This window comes from Mytilus californianus, unplaced genomic scaffold (assembly GCF_021869535.1).
Source record: "Mytilus californianus isolate M0D057914Y unplaced genomic scaffold, xbMytCali1.0.p SCAF_12, whole genome shotgun sequence".
In the NCBI taxonomy this organism is placed as follows: Eukaryota; Metazoa; Mollusca; class Bivalvia; order Mytilida; family Mytilidae; genus Mytilus; species Mytilus californianus.
In genome coordinates this window covers 63010506-63022650 of record NW_026262604.1, presented here as the reverse complement: position 1 = coordinate 63022650, position 12145 = coordinate 63010506, and the positions used below count along the sequence as shown (strand labels likewise).

General features: G+C 33.0%; 1 protein-coding gene across 2 annotated transcripts in view; it reads right to left on the bottom strand.

The window, feature by feature from the left end:
- Positions 1-10058: 10058 nt before the first annotated feature.
- Positions 10059-12145, bottom strand: part of LOC127722166 (cytochrome P450 2J4-like) — a 49081-nt gene continuing 46994 nt past the window's right edge. For both annotated transcript variants that reach the window (XM_052229038.1, XM_052229039.1), the window contains exons 8-9: positions 11756-11947; positions 10059-10500 (exon numbers count right to left, since the gene is read on the bottom strand). In XM_052229038.1, coding sequence (XP_052084998.1) covers positions 10316-10500; positions 11756-11947 — 377 coding nt within the window. In that variant the 3' untranslated portion in view covers positions 10059-10315. The remainder of the gene's footprint in view (positions 10501-11755; positions 11948-12145) is intronic.

The following is a 12145-nucleotide window of genomic DNA, read 5'->3' as shown; positions in this document are numbered from 1 at the left end:
CCGTACAGAATATAACTATTCGCAGTACAAGTTATCCGCTTTATTTACATGGATTTCTTTGTAAAAAACAATTGACAATACAGTGTTGTTCAAGCTTAAATATGATATAACTTTGTTCTTCGAAAACGTCAAATGAAAAGTTAAAGGATAATGTGTTTTAACAAGTTTAAACTCGTTACGTGCTTCTTTGAGCAGGTACCACCTGGTCCGATTCTGACGATTTAAAGAGAGAGAAAGGATCAAAATCAGCTTTGAATAGTAACTAGGAATCAAAATCACGAAACTTTACTTGTCAACAAAACGTAGAATATAATAAAAATAAGAAGATTTGACCTTCCCTGACTCTGGGACATAATATATTGTATAAGTATAATACTAGTAGTTCTAGCCTGACTTTCGCATTTGTTTTTGCCACCGCCTCGGGGCTACCTATATCCTACCTATATCCTACCTATATAAAAGGATCCATAGGTTATATTTTGTTTTATTATATACTTAGTAGTAAATACAGATAAATTGTATGTGTAAAACAATCATTGGCAAGCGTGCTGTATCGGCCACCCGTGATGATATCGATATCAGCACGGTTGCAAAGGCTTTATCACACCTTTAATCTGTATGACGTCACGTCATCGATTGCAGTCACTGTTGCAATCTTTATCAAACTCCTAATCTGTATGACGTCATGTCAAACCTATAATCTGTATGACGTCATTTCAAACTTCCTTATCTGTATGACGTCATGTCACATAAAAAACATCTACGTGAGGTATATGTATATAATAAAGTGTATATGATATGGCTTTTTCAATATCACATACCGTATCAACCCTCAACCAATATAATCCCTCGAGCAGAGCTCTTGGGATTATATTGGTGTCTCGGGTTGATACGGATTTGATATTGAAAAAGTCATATGATATTATCTATTTACAGTTTAATGCCGTCCATATAAAAGGAATTTACAACTTTTGAAAACAATTTTAGTAAACGCTTTCACAATACGAATACGCATCACATACGGGAATGATATATGGTGACCTGGAAGGAAAATCATATACCGCCTTGCAGGAATATGACATTTGTTTTCCATTTGTTCCGGTTGATAAAGTCTTGTGTTCGATTTTGTCATATTTTATGGACTTCCTCCTTTTGAATTTACCTTGTAGTTCGGTATTTTTTTTAATACTTTTTTGCATGATCCGTGTATGAAATACGAACATTGTATAAGAATGATGATACATTTTATTGATAAAGTAAACCGTATGCAGCCAAGACATAAACAGTTTGAATGCAACAAAACTGTATTTTTTTATTAAAAATATAAACCGATCTGATATACACATAGCCTATAGTTTACAAGACCATAGATAATATACTGATCGGTATGTATTAGATACAATACAAAGGTAACAAAGAAACAGGCCGGTAACAACCGTTGCCGGATAGTTTTTCTGCACGAGTAGTCAGGTCAAGGTCCGAGGCGATAGCCGAGGACCTTGACCTGACTACAAGTGCAGAAAAACTATACGGCAGGTTGTTTCCGGCCTGTTTTTTTGTTACTTTTGTTTTGTATCTGACTTGTACGACGTTTCAAGAAAGTAATAATACATTTTGCAAGACTAAATATTTGAGAAACTTAGATAGCCATAAAGCAGTAAATGTAAGTTATAGTATAAACACACTTTTTTTTCATTTCCCATCAACCGAAAGTTTTTTTCAAGAAAAAAATCAAGAATCTAATAATTTGATAAAAAAGAACCATATCAAGTAAAAGATGAATGTTGTACACATTTAAGACTTTTTAAAATGCAACTTCGTAAAAAAGTAATATATTAAAGAAATATTTTAGTGGTAAGTAAGCTAACGTTTGATTTTTATGGATGAAACGGAAAGCGGGGAGGGGGCCTAATTTAATTTAAAATAAACATGCTGTGATCTTTATTTTGATGAAAAAATGCAGAATGTGCCATTCCATCCCCCCATTCCCCCTTTAAAAAAATCGTAAAAATCGCACGTTTGTTGCCAAAAACATGAATTCAATATTCAGTGGTGGGGGTCCCGGGGGTTGTAACACCCCTTTTTTGAACGATCAATACATTTAAATGGGGACATATAGTTGGACCCCCCCCCCTTTTTTTGTCCTGGATTGGGAACCCCCTTTTTTAAAATGGCTGGATCCGCAACTGATATATATGTATATATAAATTCAATAACAATATAAATGTATCAAAAGAATGAATTTCCTACTTCATTAGTGAATGAAATGTTATGAAAAAATGGATTTTGTCTTAATATTATAAATATTCAGGCATATACTTTGATTTTTTTTTTAAATTCATGCTCGTCTCTAGATCTGCAAGTGTTGATCGGGATTAAACACGTGTTACTATATGGTCCAATCGCAGATTACCGTCCAAAATTGATGACATAAGTTGAATGATTTTCTTCTAGATTTGCTGCTTATTTGGACGTGTATTACACGAACACTTTTTTTTTATAGGATCAATCGTGCATTGGTGAGTTGATAGGGATTTTATCTTTTGATAAGATTTGATTTTTTTATTTACTTATTTCCTGTCTTTTTTTTTATTGAAATATGAACGTCGGTATCATCATTTCTTTACTTTCAGCATTGTCCAAAATACTATTCATGTCTATATATCGAAGAAAACATTTATTAACCGATTATTTTGCTTCATAAATGGGGCGGTATGTTCTTTTCTGAGTATATTAACTATTTACTTTTCAACGCCATCACCCAAATATTTTTGTTTAAATTAGCACTATACGGTATTCGGAAAATCAGGAATCATGCAGAACATTAATTTGTCATCTGCTTGACCATAGTAAATTTTTTCTCATAAAATTTGGGATCAAAATATCTTTTTTTAGGAGAAAACCATACCCCCCCCCCCCCTTTTTGAAGTTAAATGTCTAATCCCTTAGTGTACTGATATGAATAGTATTTTACTGAAAATGTTTGAAAAAAGATATTGATGCTAACGTAAATATTTTGTTTAATAAAAAGACAGGAAATATGTCGGTGAACCAAAAAGTTCAAATCTAATTGAAAGTTAAAGTGCCCATGAACTCACTGATCACGCACGAGTGTATCTATTCATAAAAAGTGTCCGTGTAACAACTAAAAAGAGTCCGTGTATCATCTAAAAAGAGTCCGTGTAACACCCGTTAATGTACTGTTTTTCTATAGCTCTGCGGGGGGCAAAGTCGTACAAGTTCTTATACAACGTGAATACGGTTTGACTTCTGATATCATCACATTCACGCTCGACTGAGGACAAACAGTTCAGGCGCGTAGCTAAGATGGAAAGTTAGTTATCACAAAAAGATTGTTGAAATTTGCGAAATAGCAATAATAGGCGTTCTGATTATTCTTGCAAACTGGCATCATATGTATACGTTACTAGAAATAAGAAGATGTGGTATGAAAGCGAATGAGACAACTCTCCATCCAAGTCACAATGTGTAAAAAGTAAACAATTATAGGTCAAAGTACGGCCTTCAACACGGAGCCTTGGCTCACACCGAACTGACTAGTGTAAAACAATTCAAACAGGAAAACCAACGGTCTAATTTATATAAAAAACGAGAAACGAGAAACACTTTAGAACCACATCAACAAACGACAACCACTGAACAACAGGCTCCTGACTTAGGACAGGTGCAAACAAATGCAGCAGGTTTCAACGTTTTAACAGGCGCCAACCTTCACCCTAATCTGAAATAGTAGTGTAACATTACAACATTGAAAAGACACACTATAAAATATAAATTGAAATGGCTTTACTCAATAAAAAATACATATTAACAAAAACAAGTAAACATACACTGAACGAAAAAATTTGATCTATAAATTAACGTACACAGGTACATTTACATATATATATTTTGTTATTAAGAGTACGGAAATATTTTTTACAAAATAAATCAATTTGTTGTTCGAAGTGAAAATTTTGTCGTCATGCTAAATACTCAAAGGTGGTATATATTAAGAATAGTGAGACGAGATATAAAACAAAATAAGTAATTAAATTGAGAATGGAAATGGGGAATGTGTCAAAGAGACAACAACCCGACCATACAGCAGACAACAGCCGAAGGCCACCAATGGGTCTACAATGCAGCGAGAAACTCCCGCACCCGGGGGCGTCCTTCAGCTGGCCCCTAAACAATTATGTATACTAGTTCAGTGATAATGGACGTCATACTAAACTCCAAATTATACACAAGAAACTAAAATTAAAAATGATACAAGACTAACAAAGGCCAGAGGCTCCTGACTTGGGACAGGAGCAAAAATGCGGCGGGGTTAAACATGTTTTTTTTAGATCTCAACCCTCACCCTATACCTCTAGCCAATGTAGAAAAAACAAACGTACAACAGTATGCACAGTAAAACTCAGTTTAAGAGAAGTCCGAGTCCGATGATGTCAGAATAGGAAACAAAAGAAAATAAACAAACTGACAATAATACATAAATAACAACAGACTACTAGCAGTTACTGACATGCCAGCTCCAGACCTCAATTAAACTGATTGAAAGATAATGTCTTCATCATATGAATATTAGGCACAATCCCCCCTGTTAGGGTTTAGTATTATATCATCATAAAATATTTGAGAAGAACATAACCCGTGTCATGCCAACAACTGGTTTTAGAATAAATGTGTTTAATTCCGATGCAAAGACCCTATGAGTGAATCAATATCAAAGCCAAAATATGCAATCTTTAATGACCTGACAACAGTATCGTAACTATATCCCTCCTTAATAAGTTTGTTTAAAAGTTTTGTTAGCTTTTGAGGTGAATACTGACATTTTTGTGCTTTGTAAAGAATATTACCATAAAAGATTGGACGTGAAATACCTGAACGTATAAGATGTCTGCATGTTAATTTATATTTACGAATGATGTCCTTGTACCGATGATAAAATTTAGTAAATGTTTATGATATCGAAAACCCTGGTGTAATAATTTTTCAGTAATACATAAATGTCTCTCGCTAAAATCTAATACGTTGTTGCATACACGAGCTAATCGTACAAGTTGAGATATATAAACACCATAAGAAGGTGACAAGGGAACGTCACCATCTAAAAATGGACAATTAACGATAGGAAATGAAAAATCATCTCTTTTATCATAAATTTTTGTATTAAGCTTCCCGTTAATGATATAGATATCAAGATCGAGGAAAGGACAGTGGTCATTGTTAGTATTAGCTTTATTTAAAGTAAGTTCAACAGGATAAATTTCTTTAGTATACATATTGAAGTCGTCATTATTGAGAGCCAATATATCATCCAAATATCTAAAAGTATTGTTAAATTTTTGTATCAGATGTTGTTTCGATGGGTCTTTGCTGATTTTAGTCATAAATTGTAACTCATAACAATACAAAAACAGGTCCGCAATAAGTGGTGCACAGTTAGTCCCCATTGGAATTCCGATAACTTGACGATATACGGAATCTCGAAAGCAAACACAAATGTTATCAAGTAAAAATTCAAGGGCAGATATAGTATCAAAGCATGTCCAATTGACATAGCTCTTTTGTTTGTTGCTACTAAAAAATGACCTAAAAGAGTTTGAACATATGTATTCGCATTCCGACTTTTTAAATGCCAATATTGAATAACAAAAATTATGTCAACAGGTCAAATTAAAACGAAAGTACGATTTGAGAGTACTCGCAGTTACTGAAAGATAGTTAAAAGCCAAAAACAATTAATTTTGCATCACAGATTTAGTCTCATTAGAAACGGCATTCAATTTGTCCCACAAGCTGTTTGATTTATTTACGAATGCCTTATTGTTTATCTCGATTTCCGATGTAATGAGTTGTGTTTCTGTAAAGACTTCTTGAACTGAGGTTAAAGCTGAATTGGTTTTAGCTTTAACCGTGTTTGCTAATGATGCAAATTTGTCTTTAATCTCTTGCATTGCTTTGTGTTTGTTATTATTGTAGTGTATGTAAGATCTTAGGAAAATAAACAGCCGGACTAAGTGATGTGGGTATATCACCCTTATGTCCGACATATTGATATTTTTTTTAGTACTTTTTCTATTATTTGACTGCCCTTTTTATAACAAATAACTCTGAACAACAACTCGAACTTTAATTTGAACTTGAACTCAATGGATGGTTTCAAACATCCGAAGCACATTAAAAAAACGACTGATATGGACATCGATTTAAAAATAGACCTATTTTTTTCCAAAATGGTCATGTGGTTTTACCTTATCATCAAATTAGCAAGTTGTCGACATAATCAGTTAAAAAGTTGAATTCAACATGTCACTTCTTATTACTTTGTCATTACATTTATTCTAGCAAGTCGGCATTGTAATGCAATTTTTCTTCATCATTCCGACAAGTTGACTACACATGATGATTTTATTCCAGTTTATTACACACAACATAACTAATAATTCCGACTTATTTGCAACAAAATAACTTTACAAGGGGTGTACCATATGCGCTTCTATAGTTAAAGGTCTCATTCATTGACCATCGCTTCAACTAGCACCCAGTTTGATTGAGACCTTGGAGTTTTACATTATTTTTTTTTATAGTTTTTGTGTTTTTTTCTGTTAGATTTTAACAATAATATGTATAGACGGATGCGTTTATAAATTCCTTCAGGTGATTATTCCTTATTCAAACAGATTAACGTCAACATCTGGTATGATATATCATATGCAATTGGCTCCGCAAATACATGTATGGGTGAATACTCACTCCGCCACATGTTGTATGCATGTCACAATGTCTACATAAGTAGATTTTGTGTTAGTGTTGGAAAGGTGGAAGCTAATGTCTACATATGTAGATTTTATGTTAGTGTTAGAAAGTTGGAAGCCGAAGTCTACATATGTATATTTGGTGTTAGTCTTGGAAAGTTGGAAGCCGCGGTGTACATATGAAGATTTTGTGTTAGTGTTAGAAAGTTGTTTCGTCCCTTCATTAATCAAAGAGCTTAAGAGCTCTGAGGGAAAAGACGGCTATTTTTTTCTATTTTGTTGGGGTATCTTTTGATAGTCTTCATACAAAGAATGAGCAAAAGAACAGCTAGTACATGTAAAAAGGTTGACAATATTGAAATTAATTGTTGTTTAATGTAATTTCATTTCCTAAGTCAAGAATTCATCATGGATTCAGTTTGGACCAATGGAAGAGATCGGCACCTTCTAAATCAAAACATTTGATTAAAGGTGAAAGTTAATTATCTAAAATTCAATTGAATTCTATCATTTAATAACTTCTACAATATATTTTAATTTTTTTTTTGTGTACCACTGAACTGCAGGCTAGGGTCATTCTCTATTTTTTGTGACAGACTTGATTACAACTTTCTCAAGAAAGTGAGGACTGAAAAGTCTATTCAGTTTTAAATTTCCATTGATAAAGTTCCCAGTTACAACTCTCATCATAGGGATACATGTACTTATAAAAATCAATCAGATTGATATAAGCTGTGTGCAGCTTGTTTCAAGATCCTACATTTTGATATATGCAAATTTCATGAATAAATATGTTTAAACTACAAAAAGCAACATTTGAAAATTTTATCATTTTTTTACCATTATGCTGGTACACATTGAAATTTTGTTTAAATGGAAGACTACTTATCATATAAGAAATTGTTCAGATACATTAACTTTTATCTTGGCGGATAATTACTCATCAATTGAGGTGCTCCTGTATTGGAAGAAGATTCTCAATACAGTTACAGAAAGAATGAAAACTGTCGTTTCTCTCCCCAATCTCATGTATCCCCATTGTTTACCGTGAAAGTTGACCTACAAATAAAAGCATTGATGTTGGAATCATCTACAGCAAACAAAATTATGTTTAAATAAACAAATACCGATTTTAAAATCGTACACGATTTCTGTGAATGATTTTAATAATGAGTAAAGGATATCCCTTCTTCTACGTAGTGTGGAATTCCAACCATGACGTCACTGGGATGGATATATTTAGAATATTTAGTAATACTGATTTTTCCGGATTGTAAAAGAAACGTAAAAAGTGTAAGGCAGGTGCGTAGCTACGTTTACGTCAAAACGCCCGGGCGTACACATGAATTTTGGATAAAAAATATTTTAATCTAAATAAATTAAAAGATCTGGCTAAAAGCACATGAGCCTTGTAGTTCTTTCTCCACTGACTTGTAATTGAAGATAACAGTATGAAGAAATTTACTTTTTAATCAAATGGTATCATATTATTTATTTGTTCGTTTTCTTTCAAAATCTGAATCTACTGTGAATTATCCTCCCTTTCCTATAGTTTAAAGCAATTCATTATCTGCTGCGATACGATATGCAGTTTTGTCGAGCCTGCGAGACATTCCGTACTAGTAATCGGCGTTAGCGTCGTCAATATTTATGTTCAGCCTGTGGTTAAATATTTTTTAAAACATCAATGAAGTTGTAAAACCTTTATGAAATTTTACAGAATATAGGCAGAAATTTTTAAAAAGTATCCAGAGCATAATTATGAAAATTTACTTTTAATTTTTCCGCATTTTACTGAAAAGAACATTGTTTTTATTAGTTAACAAGTAGATACTGTTTGTTACGTATCAATTACTTTGTCAAAACTTCATCGAATTTTATGTAAAAATGTTAACACCAACTGTACGAATTTTTTTTTTGCACCAGATGCGCATTTCGACAATTAATGTCTCATCAGTGATGCTCTAGGCCGAAATATTAGAAAATCCAAAACATAATAAAAACATTGGAAGAGCTGATTAAAATAAAACGTACCCAAAGTATAGCCAATTCCGGACAAAGAATCAGAGCTTTGCATGGGGGAGATATATTCCTTAATTTTTAAATGATTTCAAAACTTTTACAACAGTCAGCAAATTTCAGTCAAAATTTTTTTTCCATTTTTCAGTATTTTACCTTTTTTTTTGGGGGGGGGGGGGGCAATTAGCAGACGGTCTTGAATTGAATATTTTTCACCTGCTACATTTGTAAACTTTCGTAGATTGTTATGAAACTTGGACAGAAGCTTATCTTCTAAGACCAAGAAAAACATTTAAAGAAAAGTTTGATTTCTTTTAAATCCTGTATTTGACTGATAAATGGATTCACTTTTTATAGTTTAACCGACAGCAGCAATCCCAGGCGAAACATAGGATGCCACGTAACCCTTAGAGTATATTTATGTCACACCTGACCATCTATGAAAATTTATTATTGCATGTACTTGTCCATTAACGAAATTTGCGCATAAAAGGGGAGAAAACAAGATTAAGTCATAATAATCAAAAGAACGACACCATTGAAAATGTAGACTTGCTTTTTTTATATTTCGAAAGGTTTGGATCTTTGGTCGATTGATTGTTTTACCCCACATCTCCTTTTAAACATATTTCATAGTAACAACTATTGGCCATTAGATTCCAAATCAACACACTGAATAAATTATACATGAATAAAATCAAGAAATTAGACTTTAAAGTATGTTGCTATTGATGAGTTTTAATTACAGAAATAGTATCTCTCTCTCAATAAATCGTTAGCTTCCGTTGGACCCCTGCTGGAAGGTCCCTTGCCCTGTACCCGCTTGGGACCCTCAAACCCCTCGCCGAGGTTCGGGCGTACCCTTAAAAATGGCTTAGCTACGCCACTGTAAGGGAGAGCTCAAGATACGATAATTTCACGAGAAACAGAAGGGAAATGTGTAAAAAAGTGTTTAAAGTCAATCTGTTCATTTGTGTGTCTCCTTTTCGTCAATTCAGTATGAAATTTTGAGGTGTTTTCCCAAAAATAAAAACAAAATGATTGACGTGAGAAGCTTGGAAGTCTGGCCAACCAAATAGGGAATTGACGGCTTGAAGCCGTCTTTCCCCACAAAAAAATCAATATTTTCAATACGTCTTTTACTTTGGTGATCATTGAATTTGTCTCATTGTCTATAAAGAGTACGGATGTAATGACCACTTCAAATCGTTTCTGTAACATTAGAATTTAATATATTTAATCATGAAACAATAAGTCATAACAATTTAATTCAATTCAAACTTTATTGTTATATAAATTAATTTATATGATTTGTGATTAAAACAAACAAAACATAGTATATGACCAGAAAAAAGGCATGGTATAAAACACAAACTAAATAACAAATACAGAGCCAATGTGTGTATATGTGTGTATTTGTTACGTAAGAATACACTTATTAACTAAATACATATTATTATGTAATCATACATTTTGCATGTGTTGCAACAGGAATCATATTTTAACATTACACTATCCTAAATCTGTCAATATTCCACAGGTTTCATAAACATTTTGAAGGGTTGAGGAAGAAGTACAATTCCCGTCCATTTTCTTTCCATAGGTAAGTTGTTGACATCTTCTGGGATTAACTCAAACTTCCGTAGTATATTTGTCATAATCAAGACCAAAGACATTTCTGCTGTAACGCTTCCTGGACATTTACGTTCACCTATAAAACAAAGACACAGAGTCTCATGAATTCTGGGTAAAATGTTCTAAAACATACACCAAATAATGTGATTGATCAGGGAGCCCATTTAACTTCAAAGGGGTGTGGGGTGTATGGTTCTTTGTCTGAGTCAGAAAGTTTTTTTCGCACGAAGCGCGAAGATTTTTTTATTGTCTTTCGACGTATTTACCACTATAAGGTATAGGAAAAATCTGGATTCAGAATTTTTTTTTTCAACGAATTGGGGATCAGAAAAACCATCGAAGTTAAATGGTCGTTCCCTTAAATCGCCCTAAAATTGTAATTATACCAATAACGCATTCTAGTGAGAATACATTTCATGTGTAAACTATTCGCTTCTAATCTTGTGTGAAGAACAGGAATGTTTGGGACAAAGTTAATAATACAGCAACCCAAAGAATAAAAAAACCAAAATACAGTTTGAGACAGAATAACTCTCAGTTATCAACAACATACGGGTACTATACAGTATGTTAAACTCAAAATCGTCCAGAGTCAAAAAGGTTGTCAACAGAGTTGTCTATGATTTAGAATAAAATCATTTTTAAGTCAAAATCTCGACCTAGTTTCAAAAAGTTTGACAAAGATGATACTGAAGCTTCCCACAAAGTGCCGCCCTTAAGTAATGTACCAGAATTAGTACTTCGATGCAAAATTTGAAGAAACAAATATGCAATTAAGCATAAAACTACTTTCAACGGAATCATGTAGCGCAGAAAATATTTTTGATTTGATAGATTAATGTCAATTTAGAAATTAGTGTATTTATTATATAGAATCCTTGACTACTTTCAACATGCGAAGTCTTATTAATGCGATTGCAAACATTTTATGACGGAACTCGCTCCTGAAATTAGGAATGCGTGTTTCTATTATTACAAAGATGATACTGTCGCAGTTTTCGCTTGAATAAAAACATCGCAAAACATTTTTGCGAGGTTTTTTAATGCGAATAATGCGACTAGGTGGGTATCGCAATAATAAGAACTTGCATTCTGATATCTGATACATTTATTTATATGCAGATTTTCGCAATAAATAGTCTCGCATTTTCGTCCATTCTTCAAAAATTGCAATAATAAATGCACGCAATAATTTCTGAATTCACAGGTATAAAATTTTGAAATACCAATAAGATTTGACAACTTTTAGATTCTGACCCTGTAAGGGAAACAAATACAGCAAAATTGTCCATACGCCTTTGATACAAATATTTTTTTAATCTTATATTTACCAATACCAAAAGGAAGGTAGCCATTTGTCTGTGGTTTTGTCCATCTATCAGGATCGAATTCGTGAGGATTTTCCCATAGTGTAGGATCGACCTGTGGATCATTTAAATCATACAGGAGAACAGACTTGGCTGGGATTGTATATCCGTCGACTTCCATATCCCGTTTGTTAGTTCTGTATATAGAGAGTACAACTGAAAAAAAATATATATCAGGTGAGACATTGTACGTGTCAGATTCTTGAGGATTCTTAAAAACGTTTGAAATTTAGATTTGAAATGGCATATTACAATCTGATTAAAAATCAGATCCTGTTTTCACGATTTTCTTACAAGGATCTTACAACACTCCGTTTTACTTTCTGTTCTTGTAATTATTATATCAGCCAATGA